This window comes from Perissodus microlepis, chromosome 17, assembly GCF_051167445.1.
Source record: "Perissodus microlepis isolate ML-2025 ecotype Zambia chromosome 17, ASM5116744v1, whole genome shotgun sequence".
Lineage (NCBI taxonomy): Eukaryota > Metazoa > Chordata > Actinopteri > Cichliformes > Cichlidae > Perissodus > Perissodus microlepis.
Genome location: NC_140477.1, coordinates 21,342,962 through 21,368,082, shown reverse-complemented (window position 1 = coordinate 21,368,082; position 25,121 = coordinate 21,342,962). Strand labels below are relative to the sequence as shown.

The 25,121-nt window shown below is 43.0% G+C and overlaps 3 protein-coding genes across 10 annotated transcripts; 2 read left to right on the top strand and 1 right to left on the bottom strand.

The window, feature by feature from the left end:
• The first annotated feature begins 687 nt into the window (after positions 1 to 687).
• Positions 688 to 10,014, top strand: dmtf1 (cyclin D binding myb-like transcription factor 1). 5 transcript variants are annotated; one of them, XM_084909175.1, is made up of 17 exons: positions 688 to 788; positions 2,651 to 2,766; positions 3,368 to 3,463; positions 3,839 to 3,924; positions 4,146 to 4,257; positions 4,774 to 4,850; positions 4,933 to 5,090; positions 5,172 to 5,204; positions 5,292 to 5,401; positions 5,486 to 5,714; positions 5,792 to 5,943; positions 6,052 to 6,246; positions 6,521 to 6,603; positions 6,676 to 6,834; positions 6,911 to 7,132; positions 7,435 to 7,564; positions 8,033 to 10,014. In XM_084909175.1, exons 2-17 carry the CDS (start codon positions 2,658 to 2,660, stop codon positions 8,065 to 8,067), a joined length of 1,986 nt encoding a protein of 661 aa, XP_084765301.1. In that variant the 5' UTR covers positions 688 to 788; positions 2,651 to 2,657; the 3' UTR covers positions 8,068 to 10,014. The 5 variants fall into 5 exon arrangements, with proteins under 5 accessions (XP_084765301.1, XP_084765302.1, XP_084765300.1 ...); XM_084909176.1 differs by having other exon boundaries at positions 689 to 788; positions 7,459 to 7,564; XM_084909174.1 differs by having other exon boundaries at positions 689 to 788; positions 3,368 to 3,502; positions 7,459 to 7,564.
• On the bottom strand, positions 8,525 to 16,108 carry tmem243b (transmembrane protein 243, mitochondrial b). Of its 3 annotated transcripts, none has more exons than XM_084909217.1 (5): positions 15,949 to 16,108; positions 12,362 to 12,633; positions 12,085 to 12,135; positions 10,912 to 11,016; positions 8,525 to 10,828 (listed from the first exon to the last, which is right to left on the bottom strand). In XM_084909217.1, the coding sequence occupies exons 2-5, from the start codon at positions 12,437 to 12,439 to the stop codon at positions 10,709 to 10,711; spliced, it is 354 nt and encodes a 117-aa protein (XP_084765343.1). In that variant the 5' UTR covers positions 12,440 to 12,633; positions 15,949 to 16,108; the 3' UTR covers positions 8,525 to 10,708. The 3 variants fall into 3 exon arrangements, with proteins under 3 accessions (XP_084765343.1, XP_084765345.1, XP_084765344.1); XM_084909219.1 differs by having other exon boundaries at positions 12,362 to 12,535; XM_084909218.1 differs by lacking the exon at positions 15,949 to 16,108 and adding an exon at positions 15,803 to 15,942.
• A 2,636-nt stretch (positions 16,109 to 18,744) lies between these two features.
• Positions 18,745 to 25,048, top strand: dclre1c (DNA cross-link repair 1C, PSO2 homolog (S. cerevisiae)). 2 transcript variants are annotated; one of them, XM_084909179.1, is made up of 15 exons: positions 18,745 to 19,227; positions 19,330 to 19,381; positions 19,701 to 19,785; positions 19,883 to 19,942; positions 20,069 to 20,124; positions 20,790 to 20,891; positions 21,058 to 21,130; positions 21,425 to 21,565; positions 21,927 to 22,028; positions 22,250 to 22,386; positions 22,468 to 22,522; positions 22,954 to 23,042; positions 23,205 to 23,302; positions 23,555 to 23,629; positions 23,862 to 25,048. In XM_084909179.1, the coding sequence occupies exons 1-15, from the start codon at positions 19,119 to 19,121 to the stop codon at positions 24,485 to 24,487; spliced, it is 1,860 nt and encodes a 619-aa protein (XP_084765305.1). In that variant the 5' UTR covers positions 18,745 to 19,118; the 3' UTR covers positions 24,488 to 25,048. The 2 variants fall into 2 exon arrangements, with proteins under 2 accessions (XP_084765305.1, XP_084765304.1); XM_084909178.1 differs by having other exon boundaries at positions 18,746 to 19,227; positions 23,859 to 25,048.
• Positions 25,049 to 25,121: the final 73 nt, after the last annotated feature.

Below are 25,121 nucleotides of genomic sequence, written 5' to 3'. Positions count from 1 at the left end.
GGAAAATCTTCCAAAAGAAAATACAATTTAATTTTGCAGTATTGTACCTAGGTAACTTAGAGTCTTAAACTATGTAAACTGGATAAATATTTGTTCAGTGTGCTGTTGGTAGCTTCCAAAAAGGCCATAACCCGTTGTTGGCTTAATGAGGATACTCCTACTATAAATGAGTGGACTGACGTGATATATACTATTTTGTTATGGAAAGAATAACTTTTAGGCTAAAGTTGCAGGCGGACTCATTTGACGAATACTGGTCGAAATGGTTGAACTATGTACAAAATGGGAGGCCCGATTTTGTATAATCTCGTTGTATTTTGTGGTTTGTTTGTTTTTGTCTTGTCCCCCCCCCCCCCCCCCACACACACACACTGTGATTAAGTTGTATTGTTGTACATGTTGTATAAATAAGAAAGCCAGTAAAACACAAATGAGAAAAAAAAATTGTTAAATTAAAAAAACAACAACTCATCACACATTTGCCAGAGAAAAATGCGGGGAAATGAGGGGAAAGACAACCTCATATTTTTTACTCTTACAACTTTCAGTTTTATTGATTTGTTACATGTTTTAATCAAACAAAAATGTGTTTTCCTTTTTACCTTTTTATGGCGCTTCAGTCGTAGATGTCGTTTATTAAAAACCATGAAATATAATTAACATAGGCATGAACAATTTACGGATACTGTACGGACCTGGCAACCCGCTGGCCTTCGCGCAGCCGAGCCTCCATCCTGGCACTTACCTTCATCCTGGTAACTTGCAAGTTCCCGGACTAAAAACAGGAAGTAAGTAGCCAAATCAAAAGTAAAATTCACCGTCTGTTTGGTAGTCGAAGCCAGTGAGAGGTGCGGAGAAAGCTCGGAGCCATAAAAACTGCACCAAAGTCGAGAATAAAGCGCAAAAACTGTGTCAAACTGCACAGACGCCATAAGCTGCAGCTTGTCGACTAACATGGCGCCGGAGAGTTTTCTTCTTTCATTCAGCTGCTTAGCTTTCAGCAGGCTAACGGTTAGCATGGAGTCAGCGTCACTGAGTGTTGGGAATGCCGGTCTTTGTTCGTATCACATTACAGCTTCTGTGTTAGAACAGCGCTGGTCTCTTTTCTAATATTCTTGTAAGCGTACCATTAAAGATGCGTTAGTCTGCGCAGAATCGATCTTTTCATCAGTGTAAATAACGATGCACAGCAGCGTCCGCCAAACTCCGTTTAAAAACCTCCAAATTTGATAGAGTTTTTATAATTAAATGCCAGTAAACATATCATTGATCGTAAATTGAAGGAAAACATTAAAGACTTAAATTCTGTGCACTCACTGTCAAAGAAATGCGGAATATTTTAAAATAATTTACCTTTCTTTGTTTGTTATATTTCCCCTCAAAACAGTGGGGGGCGGCAGCGAGCAGGGTAGAATTATTACATTTTATAAATCACGTAAAAAATGATAGGTACTCCCCTGAATTTACCGGCCGCATCTGATAATAACAAATGGTATTATACTTTATTGTTGGGGAAAAGAACTGTCTGTCAGCATTCAATTTTTCTTTTAATCCTTCTGTTTTTCAAAGGAGCTTGGCGTGTACACAATAAAAGTAACACATGTTAACTTGTATGGTTTACAGTATTTATTGTCTTCATAAACCGGTGTAAGATCACATGCATGACACATCTACAGTGACACTGCTGGAACTGAGTTACAGTGATGGCGCTTAGCTTAAAGTGACGGATTTCAGAAGGGAGTTCTGACTGTGATTTTTAGTTTGGTTGCCTATCAGCTCTTTTTCATTATAAAAAACATCTGCTAAAACATTTGATACTTTCATTTTTGCAAACTCAGCATCATACGATGTCTGAAAAATTACAAAAGCAACACTTCTATACCTTACCTAAAATTAATAAATGATGTTTTATTTACCGTGTTGTGCTTCTTTTTATTAGGAGGGTGCTAACTGTGCCATGCACGTTATTATTATTATTGTTATTGTTATTATTTTATCACTGTCAGTGAAATTTGAGTTTTAGGCAGTTAGTGTGATTTTTTTTTTTCTGTATATAATATATGTACATATTTATAAAATATAATTATGTGATCAATCACCCAAATGACCCATTTGGAGCTAGAAAAACCCTGATGGTTGGACAGAAAAATGACTCACTTGGAAAGTGACATTTTATTACTATTTTTTTTAAAGAAGCAAATAATTAACAAGCTTAATCAGGACTGAGATTAGTCATTAGTCAGATCTAGTGTGTAGAAATCTTGATTTTCCCATCTTCAGGCACCCACAGAGTCGAAATCCGTCCCAGTCCTTGCAGATCTTTGCTGTAAATAGTTTTTCTTATGAAGGTTTCTAACTGATTGAGGTGAGCCTGAGGTGTTTGATGCCAAAATAACAGCCGGTTGAACCCTGTAAATACCAAAGAAGCTGCTTCAGCACTTCTTCTATTATATCATTGAGTATAGCAGACGCTGATCGAGAAAAAAGAGAGAATAATCCTATATAGGGCGCCTCTAACCTACAAGCCGCTTTGCAGCCTACTACGAACACACCAAATTGTGATAATTTGGTGTGTTCGTAGAGAAATTAGTACCTGAGAACACCTGTGGCTGTGAAATCGCTCTGAGTTCCTCTTTGTGTCTCTCTGCAGCTGCAGGATGAGTTTAGCAGCAGAGGACGACGACACCAGCGCTTTAGAAACCGTCAAATCTGTCACGCTCACTCAGGACAGTGATGGAAGCATCATATTGCACTGTCCTCCCTCTGGTGGGTCCACACACACACACACACACAAACCCATCAGCCATCAGTAACTAATCAGTACACTTAAAGTAGGTTTGGGGTTTTTAATTTTAACATCTGTGTGGTGATTTTGATTAAATTAAAACACTTTTGTTTTTTTAATTGTCACATTTATTGTTTTTTTTTTGCTCCTGTGGGTTTGTTTCTCTTACACTGCACCTGAGTGGAAACAGAACAGCCAGGGTTCAAATTTGTGATGTTTTCTTGTCATTTTTCCTACAAATTTGAGCGTTTTCCTCATATTTTTCAGTTTTTAAGTTTTTTAGAATTTTTTAAATTCATGTAAATTTGTCATTTTTTCTGATAATTTGTCTTTTTTTCCTCATAAATGAATTTTTCTCCTGATAATTTTCCAAGTTTTGAAATTACCCAATTTTTTTTTTAAAAATTGTTGTTTTTTCTAATAAATGTGACACTTCTTAAAACGTATATGTAAGAAAAACCCCAATTAATATAAAAGTGAAACTAAAAATAACAACAAAAACTTTCGATGATGTTTTTGTCAGATTAAGGCTATAGAAATAATTGTGTGTGTGTGTGTGTGTGTGTGTGTGTGTGTGTGCAGACGAGGACTCTGAGCCACTCCAGAAGAAGCTGCGACTCTCCACAGACGAGCAGGAAAACTCGGACACGCCTCAGTTCTCCGTCGTCACGTTGCCAGGTCAGACGAGCTCTGGACCGTTCCCCGTTCATGACTACAGTGAGTCACACTGAAATCACCTCACACGGTTCCTGCTAACAGCTGCTGCAGCTGCATCCTGATCAGAGGGTTTTCATTTACTCAAACTCTAAATTTACTCAAATCCAGCAAAAATAACAGAAAATACAAGTGAGGTAACTCAGATTGTTCAGATCCTGGTCTTCTTAGCCAGAAAGTACCTGCTGGTGACGTCATCATCCTCATGCTGGTTTATGGTGTTTGCTGTTAATGTCTGCATTAAATGGCACAAATAAAGCTTCAGATATGTGAAGTTATTTGGGTTTCTGGCTGGATGATAAGGTTTGAGGGTAAACGATTTTCCGTGTCGTTTCTCAGTGTCGGACACTCAGGCGGAGACGTTTGAGGTGACGATGACGCCCACGGCGGACGAGCTCTCTGAGGACAGCGTCACTCAGATTCAGGTGGTGCTCAGGCTCCTTTTTTCTTATTCGAAGCGTTCTGTGTTTGCTCTGTGTATTTCCTGTAAGGATGAGCCACCAGTTAAAAGTGAGCTGTTTCTGCTTTAATAAAAGCAAAGTGACGGAAAACAAAAAGGAGCTTTATTTATATGAAATGGATTAAATGTAAGAGAACGGGGTGTGACTGAACAAAGGTTTTCATTTTGATCACTTTGTGTTTGCAGATCCTACAGGAAGATGAAGACTCCCTCTCAGCCAATCAGAAGACAGAGGTGTCGCCTGTCAGTCAGGCCTGGTTCACAACTAAAGAAGACAAAGACACGCTGGCTAATAAAGGTACCAACGAGGCCAGAACCTCTGTAGCAGACAGTGAATGCAGCTCACTGAGAGGCTTAGAGAAAACAGCACAGCCCAAAAGAAGTCAGACTGTATGGAAGTCTGTGTGAAAATGCGCTCAGTGAACTCTTTCCTGATGACTTCATGGTGTCAGACTCTAGTTTAGAGTCCTGTTGAAGACAGCATGATGTTTATTTAGGACTCCTACTGCACACCTCGTAGTCCGCCTCGATGGATGTTGGAGTCCGTTAGCAGCAGCAAAGTACACAATAAAAAGTTCTAATAAAGCAAACTTAACAAAGGGGGAAAAAAAAGTCTGGTTAAAAGCTGATTTTTCTTCTCCTTTTTGACTTTAAATGAAACCAGAATGTATAAAATAAACATAATTTTTTACTCAAACCAGCGACTGGGACCATGAACTCCTCAGGAAAGACTTTCATATGGCTGGAGTCCAGACGAGTCGCCCCCTGCTGTTCATTAGAAACAATACAGGTTTTCATGTCTCTTCCCTTTCAGGTCATAAGTGGAAACAGGGCATGTGGTCTAAAGAGGAGATCGACATCCTCATGAGGAACATCGACCAGTACGTGAAGGTACGTGGGGTTGGTCCCTGACATAATTTCTGCCTCTGTGACGTCTGATGACGTTAAACTGTTCTTGTGGCCACGATCTCAGGGCCGCGGCATCGAGGACCCGGCAGAGATCATCTTTGAGATGTCCAAAGAGGAGAGGAAGGACTTCTACCGCTCCGTGGCGTTGGGATTGAACAGGCCGCTGTTCGCCGTCTACAGACGAGTCCTCCGGATGTACGACAACCGCAACCATGTCGGCAAGTGAGTGCACAGAGAAAAGATGGTGTAAGAAAGGCAGTGCAAGTTTGTTGGTTTCTGTTTAAGGAGTGGTTTGTGTCTTAGGTACACTCCTGATGAGATCGAGAAGCTGAAGGCGTAAGTACAACTTTGTTTTTAACGAGCGCTTGACGACGGTGTAAAATGGATTTCACACTAACCCGTGTTTATATGTGATGCGTTTAGGTTGAGGGAGAAACACGGGAACGACTGGGCGACTATCGGTGCTGCACTAGGTCGCAGTGCATCCTCTGTGAAAGATCGCTGCCGGCTGATGAAGGACACGTGCAACACAGGTACTGCACTGCAGCCGTTTGTACTTGTAGAGATATTTAAATGCTTGATTTTATTTTGAAATTCGCTCTGTTTTTAAAAACCAGGTAAATGGAGCGAGGACGAGGAACGACGGCTTGCCGAGGTCGTATACGAGATGGCAGGGGTGTCACCGGGGTCGGCGGTCACAGGAGGCGTGTCATGGGCGACGGTGGCTGATCGAGTCCGCACACGCTCAGAAAAGCAGTGTCGGTCTAAATGGCTGAACTACCTGAACTGGAAGCACAGTGGAGGAACTGAGTGGACGAAGGAAGATGACTTGAATCTTGTACGCAGGTACGGCGGTGTGGGCGTGCACACGTGTGTGTGAGAGAGCATAGTAAACCATGTGTAAGCTTGATGCCGTGTTTCAGGATATCAGAGCTTGACGTGGATGATGAGAATGAAATTAAGTGGGAGGATCTCGCCGGCGGATGGAGCAGCGTCCGATCACCCCAGTGGCTCCGATCAAAGTGGTGGAGCATCAAGAGACAAGTGGCCAATCACAAGGACATCCCCTTCAGTGGTATGGATACACACACACACACACAAATTAATACCGTCATTTATTTCCTCATGTTTCTGATTCTCTTCTTCTATTAATTAAATCTTGTGATGTGGTTTCCGTCTCTAGTCCTCCTGAAGGGCCTCCAGGAGCTCATGGCCTCCTCGCAGTCGGCATCTGTTCCGGGCAGCCCCTCCTCCTCCTCCTCCCTTCAGATCCGACTCACCCGATTAGACGAGAACAGCGGCGGAGCCAGCCCCGCCCCTAGCTCTGTGGCTGCACTGCAGATTCCCTTACAGATCCCGCTGCAGATCACACACCTGGGTGAGCCTCGCACGCCTGCACTACACCACCCACATGTTCACTTCGTCTGCGTGTGCTGCTGCTGTGGCCACACTATTTTTTTTTTTTTATGGAGATACTAAACCACCATAGAAGAAGAAGAATTAGAACCAGACTATGCTGATGAATCAGAGAAGAAGGTGACTGAGGTTTACCTGTTGGACAGCGTGTAACAGGTGTGCTGCCTGCAGCTGAAGATGTTCTTGTCCTGACAGCGAGACCTCTGACTGTTGCTCTGTTTGTGTTTCTGTGTTAGCGTCAGATTCAGCGGCAGCAGCCAGCGACAGCGAGACCATCACACTGAATGCTGGAGCGCTGCAGACCTTTGAGATCCTGCCGGTAAGCACCACGAGTGCCTTTCACAATAAAACACATGAATATGAATGAATTTAAAACCTTTTCTTTGTGCAGTCGTTCCACCTGCAGCCCACCGGCACCCCGGGAACCTACTACCTCCAGACGACACCCAATCAGGGCCTTCCATTGAGCTTAGCCAATAACAGCACCGTTACCCTGACGACGAGCTCCTCGCCCTCGTCTCATGAACACATTATCCTCCACAGTCTGTCGGTCAGTTTATTGCCCTGCTGAGGGTAAACGTGTGTGTGTGTGCGTGTGCATCTTTTCACATGCTTTCCATCTCCAGGCCGACAGTCTCTGCTCCAGCGATGGCGTCATCATCCAGACTGTCACCTCTGACCCCGCCTCCTCCTCCTCTGAAGCCCTCAGCCAGCAGCAGCTGGTGGTGGAGACTGAGACCCGGGGCCAGGACGATCGTCTCGATGCCGCAAGTCTGTTGGAGGGGTCGGAGAGTGTCGTCACGGAAACTCAGGAGCCAATGACGAATGGCTTCAGTGACACAGACAAAGTAAAAGCTTCTGTTTTTCCTCACACGTTGTTTGCATGCTTTTAATTCGAAAAGCTTCCGTTAGTATCGTTCTGTTTTTGTTGAGAAATAAAGGGGTGGACAAAATAATAGAAGCCAGTTTTGTGGATTAAAACTTTTTTATGACCAGAATATGTAAGAATTTTAACTTAAACAAAACAAATAAATATATTTGTACAGTGATAAAAAACAAGGGGGGAGGGTGGGGTCACAACACAACCAAGTCAGCTGTGTTGTCCTTGTACCCAGAGGGAGCACACAATGATGACTGAACAATACAACAGTGTGTGTGTTTGTGTGTGTGTCAGGGCCTGCGTTCCCCCCCGGTGGAGGCTCCAATGGTGCATTCTGGGATAACGTCTGGGAGCGCCGTGCTGATCGTGTCTCCTCCCAACATCAGTAGCACACTAACAGGTAACACGCACACACAGTTAAAGTAGACCGTAACTGCGAATCTATGCTCTGCCTCCTGTCAGTGAAACTATGGCAACCGTGACCCATGAGGCTCAGCATCTCCTTTACTGCTCAGAGACGAGTCCCTGTGTGCTGCGTGCGCTGCTTTAAATTCAAACTGTTTGATTGGGTTTTTAAGCCTTCGTGTCTTTTAAATGATGAGGTTGTGCTTTAGTGTCCACGCCGCCCAGCTGTATGGCTGGTGGTGAAAATACCCAGGCTTCCAAATCTGATGCCCTCTACCCCTGTGGTGCACTTGGAAATTCTGATGATTAAAAATAGAAAAATAAATTAAAGAAACATGAATTCTTTAACATGAAAAATATAGCCTGAAGTTTCTCTCTAAGTGTGTAATCAGAGTATTCATACTGCTGCACGAATTTCTCAGCGCACACACCTGAGCATCACTTCCTTTCTGTTTTTCATCAGATCCCATCTTGGAAAACCAGGAAGTCTCTGACTGAGTCGGACTTCCCGCTGCAGCTGTCGCTCAGGGCGACACCTCCACCCTTGGGCTTGGCCCAGCATGTCAGACTGTGATACTCCTGCTTCCCGTTTCCTCTTTAACGGATGCAAGCACTTTAAAACTAAACGGAACATTTTTGGAGTCCCTGAATGAAATGACCGCAGTGCCAAAGAGACTCTAAAGCCTGGACACTTTAATGTGAATGGACCCTTGGATCTGAAAAATCATCCTTTTTCATTTTACATGAAGTTGTTTTGTCGGGCTGGTGACAATGATCAACAGAACTCAAAGCAATTTCAATGTTCAATGTTACACATTTTCCACCTGTTTTTTCATGACTTAAGTACACCTTTATTTATTTATGCTCATTTTTGAAGACTTTAAATCGTAAACTGCTGTTTTCAGCAGGAAGTTATGTGAAATTTTAAAGTAAAAAAAACAAATAATCCTGAAGCTGTGGTCAGGTTGGCTTTTATTGTGAAAGGCTGGGCTTATTTGCCCTAAAGATGTTTATCCTGTTCCTCTGTAACACACAGCTCTGTTTCCATTGTTTCACAGCTGGTAACGCCTGTAACACCCGCTGGATTTATCCGCAGCTGAAAATAGTCCCTCAGAGAGCATTCATTCCAACAGATGGCACAGAGATGGGAGTGCTGCTGGTTTTGATGTTTTTTGTGAGTTTTGCTTGAACTGGTCAGAAGTCAGAGTTGCCCACAGAGGCAGTGATTTCTTACGGTTGGTGTAAACAAAAGCAGCCTTGCATGATTAATGAGGAATCCAGTTTATAGTCTGGTTTGGTAATTCTGGGCGAACCGGCCCTTTAAACAGGCCGGTTGGAGGATTTACTCCAAACTAATTAAGCACCAGGGTTCTTCTTGCCATTGTTCCCTGGTTGCTAATGCTGCCTCGTGCTGTGGACGGATCAGATTCTACCTGATCATCGTTCAACCTACCAAACGTCGCTACTAGTTAGTTTTCTGTCTTCATTCTTTCTGTTAGACTCAGGTTTATTATCTTTAGATGGAAAATAACCTCCCGCTCCTGTTTTGTTTTTTTATTTTAAACTTTATTGAAAAAGAGGATCTGAAGGCTTTTAAACCCTCGATGGTGTTTTTTGGAAAATTGGAAAACCTTATATGAATAACAGGTCATAAAGCAGGAGCAGCAGGAGGAATGGATGCTTGAGGAGGACTGAATGGATCTGAAACAGCCAGATTAATAACAGTGACACAGCTTTATGGGTAAAGCCATTTACAAAGCTTTCATTCATTTCCACTGGTGCTACAGCTGGCCTGAGAGAAAAAAAGGGTAGAGAGAGAGTGTGTGATTTAGAAATGCTTAGTGCAAAGAATTGGCAGTCGCTGTAATTCGGCATTTAAATCCAACTTAAAATCCTCTCAGCCACATATGGACAGTAATTACATACACGGTTATCAGAAGCCGACAGACGGAGAAAACACAGGTTTGCATATTTCCGATGTGCTGCTACAGCCGCCTGCTAACGTCTACAGTACTGAACAGCTGCTTCCCTCCATGCTCACAGCCTGCATCCAGGTTAAAGGAAAAGCCCACCTGGTTCTCACCTGAGCAGGTAACAGCAGCAGAATACATCTGAATTTGGGCTGAGGACAGAAAGCCCCCTGAATGCACCACTATGGGTTTTTATATTAATTAATGGTACCAGACCACACACCACCATTCGCTTCCGTTTTCTCTCCTGAGAAGGGGTGGTGGTGGCATGGCATACTATAATCCATAATTAGCAGATTCTCAGACTAACAGATAAGATGAGGTTATGGTATGACAGTGGCCTGGTCCTTTGTTCCCTTTGTGAGCTTCTCTATGTTTGAATTGTTCTGAAGAGTCCACTTTGGAAGTAGATTTAGGATAAAACATGTTTATGCCTTCATAATGTCAACAGTCTGTATATAAAAGATGGACATGGCCATTGTGACGTCTCAGGTTTGTTGGGCACCACCATGGTTCATCTCTGCTGCAGCTGTTAAAGGTTTTAACAGTGTATCAGGATAAAAATGTTTATTTCTGTGTTTTAACAAGGGAGTCTACCGACTCACTGCTGGTGCCAGCCTCTAGTGGCCACTAGAGGAACTACAGGTTTTGTTTTTGGACACTTCCTCTCTGGTGTTGTCGGCCCCTTAAATATGAGTGGGGTGGGGAAAAAACAGAGTGAAGCTGGTGAGTAAAGGAGCTCTCTGACATCCAGCCTGCATTCCTGCCTCCTGCTGTCCTGTTAATGGGACCTTTGATGGCGTTTTGTTGGAGTTTAATGATCAAAACTCATATCTTTAAAGAACTGCAGATCAAATGTGAGAGTGAAGGAAAGATAAATGTAAAAGACATCAGATTTAAAGCGACTCTGAGAATCAGAGGTGGATTTTTCGTGCGTGTAAACAGTCGACTGTGTGTTGTGCTCCAGCAGTTTGTCGCCTCTTACAGTACATCATCATCATCATCATCCCACACTGAGTCAAGTCTCTGTGCACAGTTCCCACTGGTGCTGATTCCACACCAGGTTCAAGTTTATGTAACAGTTATTATTTTGGTCATGTGACTCCTTCACGCTGGTCCTGCTCATGAAGGCCACGTGTTCCCTTGTTCCCGCTTCCTTGGCCCTGCCTTTACCTGACGTCATGGAAGTAGAGGTTGGCACATATACACAGCAGCACGATGGACGCCAGCATGAAGTAGATCAGATTCCTGAATTTGGGCTCCAGGTTGCCCTGCCGGTACCAGAATATCTGCAAGACAAAGAACAGACGTTTAAAGGCTCCCTTCTGTGACCCGGCGACCTTTGCGTGAGCATTTGGCCATGTTTGTTTACCAGCACTAACGTGGAGCTGCAGGTCAGCAGGATGCACACGGCGAAGAAGATGTTCAGCGGCCGCGGCGGCATCGTGGGAAACACAAAGGAACAGATGACAGTCACCTGCAAAACAAATGCTCATGAATAAAAATACATGCTAGTGAACATACGTCACTCTTCTGTACGTTCTTTTGAGCACAACCTGCATGAAGCGACAGTCGCAGCCAGAGATGGTAAAGACTTCTGATAGCTGTGGTTGCTAACACTTTTGGTCGTGCAACCGTTTTGCAGTCAGCTGACATGAACTTGTCCATTCTGGTCATGCGACACAAACTGAAAGCGTTGTCCTTCAAAGTAAGGGTTTCATCTCAGGGCTCATGTTTCAAAATGTGCAACTTTTACTTTGAAGGTGAATGTTCCATTTTCTGTTTGCCCCCCACTTTTTGGGGTTTTAATGCCGTTCCACTCAGTGAGTGTTTGCAGATATGCTGATCTCTCGTGTGCAGCCTACAGGAAACCATAGACAGCTGCGATTTCACCTAGCAACACCAGGTCTGGGAACAACATTCTCCCCTCACGACCTGTTTTTAATATCACATTCAATATGGCCGATAGCTCCAGGGCGAGATGCCGCTGACCCTCGGGAAACACTTTTCTGATAAACTTACTGGCTCAGTCCCACGTTTTTAGGCACACTGAAGAAAAGATAAAAGCTGGTGAATTTTGGTTTGGTTTGGTTGAAAGGAGGGTTACCTGAGGTATGCTCATTGGTTCACAGCTTGTGATTGACAAATCATTAGCTGGTAAGGATATCCAGCTACCTGGTGGATAATTTAGCTGCACAAATGTTAAATGATGCCGTTAACAGTTATGAAAATAATCCCAAGGTTGAGTTCCTTTATTCTACTCCTTACTCTGAGCTTCAGACAGACAGGCAAGGTCAGGCTTTGTAATTCTGTCTCAGGACACCAGCAGCATGGGTTTTAGATCAAAGAGGTCTCTGGCTGATGGACAGATGTGTTCAGGGACAAAAAAAAAGAAAAAAGATTGAGACACTGCAGTGAGAGGAGAAGAGCAGCAGCTGCTAGGCTGGCTGGTTTCACCTCCGCCCACTCAGGAGCAGCTTCTTCCTGTGTGCCAGAGCAGGTGTGGTGACATTTTTTAGGTCTGTATGAACGATGCGGAACTTACCAGAACCACCACAGACGTAAATCCCCCCACCGCCGTGTTGATGATTCGATCCTGCAAGAAACAGATCAGATGAGTGCATCACCCTGAGGATTACGCACTGCTGATCAGACCTGATCGTTTTCAGCTAAAGGGACTCTAATGAATTACTTCAGTACAAGCAACAGTTAATAAATATTCAGATTAATCCGCTGCTGAAAGTAGTCCTCAGCAGCTTTTGCTCTTTATACACAGCCCAGTCGCTCTCCTGCAGAAACATCAGTAATGGCTGACATCATACCCGAGCGGACGTCTCTCCAAACAGCGGTCTGTTGTCCAGGCCACTCGTGCCATACGTCCTTGTAGTGAAGTCATCCATGGCGGCGCCGGCAGTACAGCCCCGACTGATCGTTTCTCAGCAGCGCCACTTCGTGGAAAAGCTGCGACAGTTCTGCTGCATACTAGCCGTCTCTTTCTGCACGCCGGGGAGAAGACGGTCAGTGTGGGCGGAGCCGTGGGGACATTATAGAGGTGTGGGCTAAAGGGACCAGGTAGGCTGCTGCTCCTCCTTCACTTTAGTGACAGAAAACAGAGACTGTTAACAAGAGGCAGCGTGGGCAGCGCTCCCTGAAAAGCATTAAATATCAGAGTGTCAAAGTTTCTCTCAGTGGAACGACGTGATTGTCTGTCAGTAGTGGTCAGCCGCTGCTGCCGCCGCCAATCAAAGGATACGTCAGAAAGATTTACACTGTAGTTCCTCTTGCTTCACTTCCTCTTTGTCTAGGATAGATAACAAACCACAGCTGCTGATATCGATACAGTGAATGGTACAGAAAGAGGAAGCTCAAATCAAAACCTCACAGACTCCTTTACAGAGCTGTGAGCTACAGTGTGTCGTTAGTCTGACGGTTCACAGGCCGCTCAGTGAGATCATGAGCCTGTCGCTGCTTACTCACACGCTGACCTCACTACTTTATAGTGTGACGGAAAACCGGAAGGAGAAGCAGAAAATGTCGCTCTGCTTCTGCAGTGAAACTGAAACAAACACCTGCTGCTGCACAGTTCTTATGAACACCATTAATATTTCATACACAGCAGAATTCACTTTATATAGAAAACAATGTGACAGCTGTGGCTGAGGCACAGAGAAGCCAGCCACATCTGGAAGAAGATTCCACCTGATCCCCCCAGAAGCAGCAATGCCTGTTCTCTATAACAGAAGCTTTGAAATCCCCGTGAGGGATGCAGTGATAAAAACAGAAAATAAAATAAATAAAATAAAATAAATAAAATGGAACCTCGGGACTCCCGACTTATAAACCCTCCTGCAGCCTCATTGCCCATTCCATTTTATTTTCTGTCTTTATAAAAACACCAATAAGGACACATTTACCGCTAAATCTTTACACTGGTGACACAGCGGCCTCCTCCAGGCTCTCCCAGGCTGCAGATTTTCCTGTGTTGCACCTTGGTAAAGCCTTTAAAAACACTTAAAGTGTTTATTAGAAAATTCCATCTATAAAGCACGTAGCAGCTTGGCGTTTCTTCTCTGAGTGCTCGGATTTTAATTTTATCCTGTTTGTTCTTGTTCTCTTTGATAACGTTACAAAAATAAAGAGTTTCATCTCAGGAGAGTTCCTGACTAAAGAAAAAACACAAATATAGTTCATGAGTGTTTAAAAAAGGATGAGCATATTAGGAAATTATTTTAACTCAGGAGTCGCAATACTTATTTATCGTATTGTTTTATTACTTGTTATTCTGTTTGTTAAAAAAAACAAAAATAACAACAACTACTTATTTATTACTTTAAAAAAAAAAAAAATCTGTTTCTTCATTATTTTGTTTCTTTTAGCTCCGGGACCGTGTGTACATAATTTCGTTCCACCTCATGTTAACATGTGATGCAAATGACAATAAAGCTCCTTGAATCCTGGAAGAGGAGTCTGGTGTCAAAGGTCGGCGGCACCGGCGCACGTTTCTGTCACAGATTTTATCCGGTGTAGTTTCTTCAGACTCCGATATCAAAGCTGGTTTTAGAAAAATTAACAAAACCAAGATGTGGACGTTAGACTGTGGTGCCCACGGTGGCTGTCCCACTGATCACTGAGCCACTCCTCTGCAGTCTGAGGGCCTTAACAGGAAATACTGGCAATGTGGAGCTAAACTTTACTAAAGCTATAAAATGTGAGCCTGCAGGGTGACGACATCGCCACACGGGCACAGATGCATCCTCTCAGCAGATTCAAGCACCACTTTCATAAAGGCGGCTGCAGACGTTTCTTATTTTCTGGGTGAGAAGGCGGCAGGAAAGGAAATAAAACCCTCAGCAGAGCTTTCTCAGCAGAAAAAACAAGAGTGCAAAACAACAGCTCCTTTATCACCGAGCGTACGGTCGGCCCAAGGCGACATTCCTCCTAAGCCTTGTGATTCACTAGGCCGCTTAACAAGAAACCCTGAGTCTGAACAGAGGCACCGAAAAACAAAAATGACACCCCGATAAATCCAGAATGAAGAACGCAAACACAGCAGCTTCATCAGAGGAAAATATCTAAATCTGCACTTTAAAACACACGAAGACACGCCAGGGCTGATACAGGCAAAACTAAGGAGGAGAGAGAGGTTGTGTAGTCATAAAACTGTGGTCATTCTCAGAGTACAGCGAGAATTTGCCAGGAAAAAGTATAAGGCTATAACATCAGATTTATGAGCAGAAAAACTGTAAAATCTTTGTCAAATGTGTGCTGCTTTAATATGTACGATTTTCTCACAAACCTCTGACTTTAGAAAGTTTTTAAACTCATCAAACATGATTAAAACTGATTTTTTAACTCTATTCCACTGTAAATGCCACGTTTCGGAGATCACTTGTTTCGATCTCAGACAAAATGTGGCGCGACGTGAGTTGAGTGCGCCTGCGTTTTCACGGTACAAACACACGGGTGTTATCTGATGTCCTTTCTTTGCTTGTGTCGTGCACACTTCAATCATCCTGCTCTTGTGCAACTGTGGCACCGGCAGAAAGGTTCCAAGGAGCACTCTCGATAGGAACCACGTTCCCACAGCTGTGATCGATCAGCTTTAACCTGGACAAATGTTTGTAGAGTGCTACACGTTTTACAGAGCTCAGAGCTTAATAAATGTAACAACAGTGTGTTACTGTAATGAAAAAAGCATTAAGCACAAACAGCCTGACAGCGAAGTCCCGTGTGATGAAGGTTTGATTATTTACCTCTGAAATGTTAGCAAGACCACAGTTTTGGTCAAAAACGTCTCTCTTGTCAGTAATGGTTGGTTTCAAGTTACAGGGACATAAAACCACAGATAAGCTGTATAAAAATAAACAATAAAAAAAAACACGGAAACTTACTGAAAATAACTTGTTAGTAATCATTATTGTTTCAGTAAATACCAATTTCCAGAAATCTCAAAGTCTTTAGCATTGAACTGTCCTCCAACACACAGAAATTAAAGAGCTTTAATCTGCTTTGAAAACATAGTCTGACTCTAATTGATGCTGTGCACTCTGCGGGCTCAGTATATAGCTTATCGTGTCTGTAATCGCTCAAGTTCACTCAAAACAGCTCATTAGCTTCACCTGAGGGTTAACGACCATATGTTAGCACTACGAGGAGAAAACGCTGGAGAAGAGCTCGTATCTTAGCCATTAATATTATTAAGCATGCATAGAAATTGAAAGAAGACGGTAACCTTAAAGCTGCATTCAGTAGTGTAAGCTAACCTGAGATTTACCCGTGATAGGGCCAGCACCGAAGCGGGTGGTCTGAGCTAAGCTAACTCCAAACAACTGCTCTCCGGCTGCTCGAGAAGAGTCCACAAATTTACCAAAAAATCTTCCTCTAATCTAAATCTTCCAGTGAAACATACCTGCCTCCCACTTCTGTGTTGACTCTACTGGAATCAACTTCAGAGCGATCAGGGTCACAGTTAAAGGGAATTAAAGCCCGGCAGGTCCGCATCGAGCTGTTATCACAGCCGATCTGTAAGATAGCCATTCCACTTCCTGTCGGTCCCACTGTACTCAAAATGGCTGCACTTCACCCTGGAGCGCAACAGGGGGCGCTCCTCAGTGAGCAGGAGTGAGTGGAGGTACACGGCTAAAATAGTTACTTAGACTTGCTTATAGCTTTAAAAGGTAACATTTTATTGTATTATTCGCTAACACAGTATTTATCCTGCGTCTGCATTGAAATAAAACGGCACTACGTTTTAGTTTTCCACGCTGTGAAACAAATTTACCTGTTCTGCCAATGCTTGCTGAGTTGCCTGGTAAGGTATTTACGACAGTAGGCAACTCTTGATGGCACATATTTATGGACGATAAACGTGCGTACATAAAACATAGTGGAAACGTTTAAGTGTTCATAATATTTAGTTGACTGAGATGAGTGAACGTAATGGTACAAAGAGGTAGCTGCTACAAATTCTCTGATGCTGCCGCCTTCTTGCCTGAAATCAAAATGGCAGCTGCCGTAAAGTTGGTAATGGTGCTGTGACGTCCCTTATAAGCACAGAAATGCTTTTTTAACTGCACTTGAAACCTGTGAAAAATTAAAGTAGAATGATGTTTGTCATTGTAAAAACAGATTTGTTTAAAAATACGATGAAAATTTTCAGAAGACAATTGTAACAACGCAACATTTACATTTTTGTGTCGCCGTCCATTGCGGACTAGCTCACGAGCGCCCTCTAAGAAATAGCAAATACAAAATTTCGGGAGTTCCAGTTTCCATTAAAAGCTCTCTGCTGTTAAAGGCGAGTGGAATTATTGTTGGGCCGACGCTTAGGCCGAACTCCATAAAAACCAACAAAACCAACAAACACACAAACAAAACTGGCAATTTGAAAGCCGTTTATAACCAAAAGAGCCGTGTCTAAAAAAAGTAAGAGTAATGTAACAGTGGCCACTAATAGGCACAAATTGTTTTTTAAATTAAGTTTTTTGCAGTTTAACCCGGTAAATATGTTATTTTATACAAAACATTTCTTAAAAAAACGATTTCAGGTAAACAAAAACGATTTTTTAAAAATTGGATATTTAAAAGCAAAATTTTCCCGTAACAATTTCAGCACCCTGCTAAGTTAAATCACTCAAACTCTGAATGGAGTTCGGTGTGAAGAATAAAAGACTTCTGTCATAGCAGCTTAAAGCAGTCCTGTAATATAAGTAATGGTATTTCACTCACCTCCTGCCTGTAGCAAGGCCGGATCAACTTTCTTTAATTACAAGTTAATAAGCATAAACACACTCCAGGGGCAGCTAAATAACCACTGGGGTTGATTTGAGGTGGGGGAAGCCTGAGATCTGAGAAGCAGTGGGCCCATACATAATCTCACCCCTCATGTTAGCATCACATGAGGGCAGTGTGACAGGCCCTGAGATTAACCCCAGCAAAACAGACCCAGAGAAAGAGAAACTCATGAGTGAGCTTGCTTGAAATCTGTTCTAGAAAAAAAATTCCTGCAATGACGTAACTGAAGCATTTTCTCAGAATACAACTTCACTTCAAGATAACGTGACTCACTTTCGGGCCTTGAGTCTAACATACTTCTTACACAAGCATTATTATCTATAAACCATCAGTAAAACTGATTGTTTGATAATTAAATCGGTTTTTCTAACTACTGTCTAACTCTCATGGAAATAAAAACCCTATTATTTTCATATTATATCAGCTCTGATGGTTTACAGGGTTAGAAAACTGTGTGCTCAGTGCTGAATTAATTAATCTGTTAGAGAATATATGATTAAATTACTAAAATATCTGATCTGTACTCTTTGGTGCTCCGTTTTTCCAGATTTGCAGGTCTAAAGTCAGCGTCCTTCCGCTCTGCATATGGACTTTGGCTCAGTTATCAGTGAACACGACAGGTCACAGTAAGGCTCCAGCCTGATGTAAACAAAAGCACAAGGGCCCAGGTTTTAAGCCCATACAAACAGATCTCCCCGCTAGTTATCGGATTTTGCTGGAAGTAAGTTATGTCGATTTAATACCTACAAGCAGGATTTTAAATACTGTATTTTTTAAATTTAAGTTTGTATTATTTATGTAAGTGTGTATGTAAGTATGTATTTATTTATTTATACTAATGCAATAAAAATATTCTGTTGGACTTTCTTGAAAACTGGTATCGGCTTAACAAAGTGGTTAAATATCATTTTAGTTCATTTTAGATTTTATTAAAAAAGTAGCTCATTAGATACTGCTCCATTTTATTTTAAAAATCTTTTAAATAATTTAAAACCCTTTGCCTCTCGCTCGTAGCTGGGATAGCCCCCCAAACTATTACATTTTTCTTTGTGTATTACATGTAAGTACGGAAGAGGATTAGGGCCACCGGGGGAAAAAGTGGCCACGTCTTTTTTTATTCTTTTGGAGAATTCTGAGAAAAAAGTCAGAAATATTAATGTCCATATGTAAGCCATGCTGAAAGATCGAGACAAAAAACAACAAGTAAATAAAAATATCAAATTCATTTGCATTTAGAAAAATGTTATAATTTGGCTTTTTTAAATGGAGTTCTGCCTACAGACGCGCCACAGATACCAAAACGTTTTATTTTAAGTAAAAGATCTGTAGACGACTTTTGGACGGACCCTGCGTTTGTTGGTTACCTGGTAACCATGAATTTTCTTCTTCTACGTTGGAGGGCAGCGGTCACAAAGAGTTTCATTAGATGGCCACAAACGACATGCCATCTCACTGGTGATAATAATATTAAGAAAAGAGAGTCTGGGAAGGTGGCTGAAAAATTATATTAATGTTAAATGAGAAACTGGAGCATCTTAAACTCACTCTGATGAAATACTACTGGATAAGAGTTCGCTAGCTCGACAGGAATATAGGACTTCGTGTTGACACTGGGTGGCGGTAGTACTGGTTAAATGGTCTTAAAAATAAAGCGAAGAAGGGGAGCTCAGTTCCGTGGGCGGGACAAACAAACAAACCGGTATTGGGAATAAAAATATGTTGGTTTCGTTAAAAAGTACGCATGAACAATTAACAGGAAAGTGAAATAAAATAGTCGCAGTGAAGATGAGTTCGTTTGCGGGTCGGATGAAGGAGTACCCCACCATCTCTCTGGACCGGTTCGACAGGGAGAACCTACATGCCCGGGCATATTTCCTCTCCCACTGTCACAAAGGTGAGCCTGGCGCCTGCACATCACCGGCGGAGTTGTTAGAAACGGTACATATTACATGTGTGGCCTCCTGATGGCGGGTGTCCTCTCTGTTTCACTGAACAGATCACATGAAAGGGCTGAAAGGACCTCTGCTGAAGAGGAAGCTGCAGTTCAGGTGAAGCCTGGGTGCTGTTAAACTGATATTTAATCCAGTGATGCTCAGATATTTGAGTCAAAGTTGAGATTTGTCTCAGACTTCGGGTGAAGAATTACAATTGTGACCTTTCTGCACTAATTTACCATCTTTTAAACTTACTGTGAAACGTTACTATGTCACAGAGGGTGCAGTTCAGCTGCTTGTTGTGGGCGTTATGGGCATCAAGCAGCCCCATGGTTGATTGGAAAGATGAATTGTTCCTGCTGTGTAAATTAAAACCTAACACTGCTTTAATGAGCGTGTAACTCAGGACTGAATATAAGTTTGTTGTTTGCAGTCGCACTGTGAGGCTTTACTGCTCCTTTGTAACCAAAGAGCTGCTGCTGAACAATCCAAAGTACGCTTTTTGGGAGGAATACATCGTGAGTACACATCTCTGCTTTTATCAGATTGTTTTTTTAAATATTTAAACAGAAGCTATATAAGTGAGTTATCTCTCCTGTTAAATCATCTGTTCAGGTTCCTCTTGAGCTCGAGAGCCCGACTCAGATTTCTCTCGTGGACGAAGCATCAGGAGAGGTACTGGGTACTCATCGGTTTGAGTCTGGCTCTGTGTCGAATTTGAAACTACTAAAAGTCAGATATGTAGCTGTAGATGCAACCTGTCATCCATATGTGTGAGTTTGTTGTTTTTAACCCTGACAGAAAGAAGAGGTCGTGGTGACGTTGCTTCCAGCAGGTCACTGTCCTGGCTCCGTCATGTGAGTTTAATTTTCCACCAACATTTGTATGTTTGGAGGATTTCACTCTTCCCAAGCTTCATGCAGATCCTTTACAAAACACCCAAAACTTTAATCACAACTCAGAACACAACTCACACAGAGAAATCTATTGTTTAGATCTTCTGATCTTTTACTTATTGAGGTTTTGTTACAGCTGGTCAGGAAATATATGATATAAGGTGACTTCAGGGTCAAATGGTAAATGGCCTGTATTTGTATAGCGCTTTACTAGTCCCTAAGGACCCCAAAGCGCTTTACACAACCAGTCATCCACCCATTCACACACACACACTCACACACTGGTGATGGCAAGCTACATTGTAGCCACAACCACCCTGGGGCGCACTGACAGAGAAAGTATGTAACCTTGTGGGTTTGTTACAGAGTATAACAAACACCAGGAGACCCAGGAGAACTTAAACACATCTCTTCTACAAACAATTCAGTTTCACCTCCCCTCCCACCTGCTCAGTCTGAAGCTCCCGTTTTTGTTCATTTTTCCATAATCGGCTAAATAAACTTCACTCTTTAACGCCTGTGACTTCGAGGAATTCAAAATGCGTTCTGTGTACACTTTAAAGGGGTCACATGATCAGGTGAGAAAATCGGAGACCAAACAAATTGGTAGTTTGTTTGTATCGCAGGTTCCTGTTTGAGGGTTCCCATGGAAACGTGTTGTATACAGGGGACTTCAGGTTGCCTGTCGGAGACGTGTCCAGAATGGAGCACCTACACTCGGGCAGCAGGTCAGTCACCAAACATCGCCATCATCCTCGTTTCATCCTGAGTTTCTCTGATTCGCTGTGTCTGGAATGCGTTTTCTTCTTGAGCTGTGATTGGACAGCTCACGTAAGCTTCAGATGCGGATTGTTTTGGAGCGCTAAGTTCACGCCGCTGTGTCGCGCTTCACAGGGTCAAAGACATTCAGAGCATCTATCTGGACTCCACCTTCTATGACCCGCGCTTCTACCAGATCCCATCGCGGGTACGTGCTGGTTTTCAGTCACTGCTGAGATATACAGTTAACACACAGGGACAGGTGCCAGTTCATTAAGTACACCTCGCTCAAACTTAATATTTAGTACATGAACCTTTTATTGTAAATAAGTCATAACCTCACTGAAATTTCCTCCATTAAAAAAATCTTGTTTGTTATAACTTGTGTTATAACTCAGGATGATTATGATGAATTAGAAGCAGTCAGTTTTCTATGATTTTAATCGGTATTTGAGCCTGTGTGTGTGTGTGTGTGTGTGTGTGTTCGTTTGTTTGTTCGTAGGAGGTCTGTTTATCCGGAATCTCTGAGTTGGTTGGAAACTGGATCAGTCAGAGTCCTCATCACGTTGTGTGGCTCAACTGTAAAGCTGCGTATGGATACGAGTACCTGTTTATCAACCTGGGAGAGGAGTTCAACACACAGGTCTCTTTTGTCAGCCTTCTTTCCTTCATCACCATACCATACCATACCATACCATACCAGCTTTATTTATAAAGCACTTTCACATAAAACAAGGGTTCACAAAGTGCTGTACATATACAAATAGCATAAGCAAAGTAAAATAAAAAATAAGATAAAATAAATAAATAAAATAAAACATGTTAAAACACAGTTATGGAAGCTACATTGAGTATTTATTAATGAAAAGTTTAGAGGCATGGTGGGTAAAACTTCAGTAGCTGGTAAACCACAGACATCAAATATGGGGAGAAACTGATGCATGGATGGAAATATTAACCTCATAATCATCACTGTAACATGAAGTCCACTGTTTTTCCTGCAGATCCACGTCAACACTCTGGCGATGTTCAAGAAGATGCCGGAGATCCTAAGCTACGTGACAACCGACCGCAGGACTCAGATACACGCCTGTCGACACCCAAAGGTCCCGTTTTAGCCTCTCACAAACAAATTCGTGGTTCCTTTACTTCAGAAGTTTAGATTTATTTTCCTGAACCTCCAGTATTTCTGCAAAACAACTTTGTGGTAGTTCTGCATTTATGATAACGAACCATTTCCACTTCTGATACAAAACCTAAATCTTTTCTTCTTTCATTATTTCCGTTCCTGCGACACTACGTTTTTATCTGGGATTTTTGTTTGTAGGATGAAGAGTTTTTCCAAGGAAACCGGCTGCCGTGTGGATGCACGGCTGCTGATGGGACGCCTCTTCGCATCATCAGCATCAAACCGTCCACGATGTGGTTTGGAGAAAGAACCAAGAAGACCAGCGTCATAATAAAGTAAGAACAGCTCCAGCGTCATGCACTCACTAGAAATAGTTTGGTTTTGTGCTCCAAATTTATTTTTGTGTGTTTATGCAGGACAGGAGGCAGTTCATACCGAGCCTGTTTCAGCTTCCACTCCTCCTACTCCGAGGTAAACGCACTTCCACTCACACAGTATTGTATTTGGACCTTCTTGTTTGAAGTCATTAAAGATGTGTGCTAAACAATCACTCCATTCTGGTTCGGAAAACAGTTCAGAGAATTAAAAACCCAAAACTATCCCAATATTCCATGCCCATGATGAGTAGATATATACTTGTGTCGCATCAGTGCTAATGTTTGAGGCCATGTTTATTTCTGTTTGGACAATGAAACCAAAGCCCCACCCATTTGCTGTTCAAACCTTTTGTTTATGAGGGGCAGCCAATCAGAAGAAGACTGCACTAAGAACTACTATGATATCAGTAAGAATTATTTTGAACTGTGAATCAAAGCTGCTGTATCAGAGTCAAAGCTGGAAGAGTAGTCCACTTTAAAAGGACTTCATGTTGTTTCTGTTGCTATGCTTCTCCTGATTTTCAGATTAAGGACTTCCTGTCATACCTCCAGCCGGTGAACATCTACCCCAGTGTCATCCCCATTGGTCGAACACTGACTGAAGTCACACAGATGTGAGTCGACTTCATTTTAATTGTACAAATGTAAAAGTCTAAACTTACTTTTACTTGATTTATAATCAAATGTAACTTGGGGTAACTTTAAAGGGTTTTACTGCTGTCTTTATTCAATAATCTAACCGTTTAACACGACGCCATTTCTGCATGTCTGATCAGGTTGAAGCTGATGTGCAGGAAGCAGTCTGATGAGGCGGCGTTTGTTTACAAACCTCTGGGAGTCCTCAAACGCAGCAGGGTGCAGCGACCTACTTGTGGTAACACAAACACACTCGTAATGACAGGTGCTCTCCATAACAGCACGCGGGCCTGCCGCCACACGCTTGTTTACAGATCACTGCTTGGCCCAGTTTGTGCCTCTCACGCGTTGCCCTTCATTCAGCTTCTTCACACAAACACAGGAGGCGACGCTTTTATAAGCGTTTGAACAACAGGCAGGAATGTGCCGTGGTGCTTCAATAAGCTAGACCAGTCATTAAAACGAGGCTGATGTGTGTTTGTGTGTTCAGAGTCAGAGAGCGATGATGAGCTGTTTGATGGGCTCGACGTGGCACCAGTGAGGAAGAAGTTGGGAGTACAAAAAGGTAAACCTGCAAGTTACTTGCTGTCACTTTGATTTGCACCAAAGCAGCTGAAATGGATTCACGGGGTCTGAGGAAGTTCAGCTGAGATGATCGAGTAGGCCCTTTAATTTTCCTGAGCGCTGTAGGATATGAATGTCACGACAGGAAGTGATGTCATGTTGCAGTATTTTTTTGCCCTGAGTACTTCACTGTTACTGTTTGTTTGATTTTGTTTCTTTTGTTCTATAAGTAGAGGGAACTCCTGAAACAACAGCACTCCCTGTGTGTGTGGAGGAGTCTTTACCGCTGACCATTACCGATGCCCAGCCTGCTGCTCATAACTACGTCGACTGCACCGAGTCCAACGGCGAGGAGGAGGAGGAGGAGGAGGAGCAGCAAGGTGATGAGGAAAAGGTTGGAGCCGGACAGCCGGAGGACATTTCATCTCAACCTCCGAGGTGGGAGGACTTCTTCACCACCGAGACTCTGACCGACAGCCAGAACAGCCTCAGGAGCCAACCACAGTCCTGCTGCTCTGAGATGACGGGCTCGCAGACACCCGATCTGTTCAGCGACGAAGAAACTGCCCCCGATGGCTTCAGCCTGACACTGTCCGGCTCACAGTCCAATCATTCCTCTCAGAACATGGACTCGTGTTTACCCGACACCCTGATCATCCAACCAGAGCTGGATGGGCAGAAACAGAGGGAGGAGGGGGATGATGGAATCATCCAATCGGAGTCTCAGCAGTCGTCGGACTTTGATATTCCCTGCACGCCGGAGTCGAAGGTGCCGCGGCGTGATGAGCTGTCTCAGTTGTACAGGAAGCTGGCTGCAGGAGAGGACATCAGGGCTCTGGACTACAGGACCGAACATTAATGGGGAGCTCCTAAAAAAACTGTGCAAACTAGAAAAGTAAAGCCTTAAAAAGCAGCCGGACAAGGCCAAAACAAGCAAACCACACAGCTACCTCCGTTTTAGTGACGAACCTCCAGCTCTGAGATCCCCCACTAGCACACTGGGGCAGGAGGAGAGGTTAACATGCATTCAGTACCTGCTTCCAGCATGAAGAGTTTCTCAGCCTAATTAGAGAGCATAAATAGACCAAACTTTAACGTAATTTTCTTCAGACCTGTCGTTCTCACTTAGACCCTTAAGCCGTCACATTCCTTCTGCAGGCTGAGCTGAAACGCCCTCTCCTCCAGCGTCAGTGTTGGCCTCCAAACCCCACAGACTTCAGTTTGTTAAACCACACACTCGTTCCTGCGCACTTTAAGCCTATTGGTGGATTCTTGCACCTGTGCAGGTCACAGCTGACACTCGTTCCCTCTCTGCTGGCAGTTTGTGGTTTGTTCTGCTTCAGCTGCTGACAACAGGAGGGGAATGTTTGCATTAAAGCTAAAGTTTTGTTCCAGAAACAAATAAAATATTTATTTTTAACTCAGGTGTTATGGCTGATTATTCAAATCAAAATGGTAAATGGCCTGTATTTGTATAGCGCTTTACTCGTCCC

What these genes read in the sequence shown, in the direction of transcription:
- dmtf1 (XM_084909172.1), top strand. Translation starts at nt 2,658, where the DNA reads ATGAGTTTAGCAGCAGAGGACGACGACACCAGCGCTTTAGAAACCGTC. An exon ending in GACTTGAATCTTGTACGCAG is followed by an intron (nt 5,715 to 5,791) that starts GTACGGCGGTGT and finishes GCCGTGTTTCAG; the next exon opens with GATATCAGAGCTTGACGTGG. An exon ending in AGACCTTTGAGATCCTGCCG is followed by an intron (nt 6,604 to 6,675) that starts GTAAGCACCACG and finishes TTCTTTGTGCAG; the next exon opens with TCGTTCCACCTGCAGCCCAC.
- tmem243b (XM_084909217.1), bottom strand. Translation starts at nt 12,439, where the DNA reads ATGGATGACTTCACTACAAGGACGTATGGCACGAGTGGCCTGGACAAC. An exon ending in TTGGAGAGACGTCCGCTCGG is followed by an intron (nt 12,136 to 12,361) that starts GTATGATGTCAG and finishes TGTTTCTTGCAG; the next exon opens with GATCGAATCATCAACACGGC. An exon ending in GCAGCTCCACGTTAGTGCTG is followed by an intron (nt 10,829 to 10,911) that starts GTAAACAAACAT and finishes TTTGTCTTGCAG; the next exon opens with ATATTCTGGTACCGGCAGGG.
- dclre1c (XM_084909178.1), top strand. Translation starts at nt 19,119, where the DNA reads ATGAGTTCGTTTGCGGGTCGGATGAAGGAGTACCCCACCATCTCTCTG. An exon ending in AAGACCAGCGTCATAATAAA is followed by an intron (nt 22,387 to 22,467) that starts GTAAGAACAGCT and finishes GTGTTTATGCAG; the next exon opens with GACAGGAGGCAGTTCATACC. An exon ending in TCCACTCCTCCTACTCCGAG is followed by an intron (nt 22,523 to 22,953) that starts GTAAACGCACTT and finishes CCTGATTTTCAG; the next exon opens with ATTAAGGACTTCCTGTCATA.